The sequence below is a fragment of the Mesitornis unicolor genome, unplaced genomic scaffold (genome assembly GCF_000695765.1).
Source record: "Mesitornis unicolor isolate BGI_N332 unplaced genomic scaffold, ASM69576v1 scaffold32747, whole genome shotgun sequence".
Taxonomy (NCBI): Eukaryota; Metazoa; Chordata; class Aves; order Mesitornithiformes; family Mesitornithidae; genus Mesitornis; species Mesitornis unicolor.
This window is the reverse complement of record NW_010194883.1, coordinates 19,397-20,119: the sequence shown is the minus strand read 5'-3', so window position 1 is coordinate 20,119 and position 723 is coordinate 19,397. Positions and strand designations below refer to the sequence as shown.

Below are 723 nucleotides of genomic sequence, written 5' to 3'. Positions count from 1 at the left end.
CCTTTGGGGAAGACGAGCTGCGAGGCGTCCTCCTCCACATCTGCCGTCCGCGGGTCAGCGCCGCCCGCCGCCATCGCCTCAACCGGTGCCGGAAGCCTCCAACACCGCCCGGAAGCGAGAACCGCTCGGGGTTGGAGGGAAGTGGAGCGGGGCGAGACGGAGCCTGAGCTGGGCGGGAAGGCAGGAGCGGAGAGGTGCGGCTCTCGCCGGCGCCCAGCTGGGGTTGCACAGGGCGTTAAAAAAGCGCGGTTACCGCTGTGGGGCACATAGGGGAAACGGCGGGAAGAGGGCGCCTCAGCATCCTCACACGGCGCAGCCCTCAAAGGTGTGCTTGAGCTCGCTTGGAAATGAGCTCCTGGAGACCCAGAGCTGTGGGGTGCTGGAGTTTTATTCCTGGGGAGACAGACTCAGGATGGCAGGCCAAGGCGATGTGGGCCCAAAGTCTCGCAGGGCGTAAACCATGGCCTGAAACACTGAGGGAAACTGCGCTGGTCTTCTACACGAGCAAGCTCAAGGAGGGCTCCTTCTGCTTGGTCCTTTATGGAATAACTGAAAGAGCTCAGCACTGTGCTGGTACCCCTCATCCCACCAGATTCTGGGGGACTTCGAGATGCATCTTCACTTGTCTGGCTTCTCTCCAGAGCAGGTCAGAGAGCTGCAGCCACTCCATTTTGCTATAGGAACATCCTATAGAGAGTAAACCTTGACCTTAGGAAAGTTGTG

At 60.3% G+C, this 723-nt stretch overlaps 1 protein-coding gene across 1 annotated transcript in view; it reads right to left on the bottom strand.

Annotated features, from left to right (window-relative positions):
• POLR2D (polymerase (RNA) II (DNA directed) polypeptide D) overlaps positions 1 to 74 on the bottom strand; it is a 2,576-nt gene extending 2,502 nt beyond the window's left edge. The window contains exon 1 of the mRNA XM_010187949.1: positions 4 to 74. Within this exon, the coding sequence (XP_010186251.1) occupies positions 4 to 74 (71 nt within the window). The remainder of the gene's footprint in view (positions 1 to 3) is intronic.
• Positions 75 to 723: the final 649 nt, after the last annotated feature.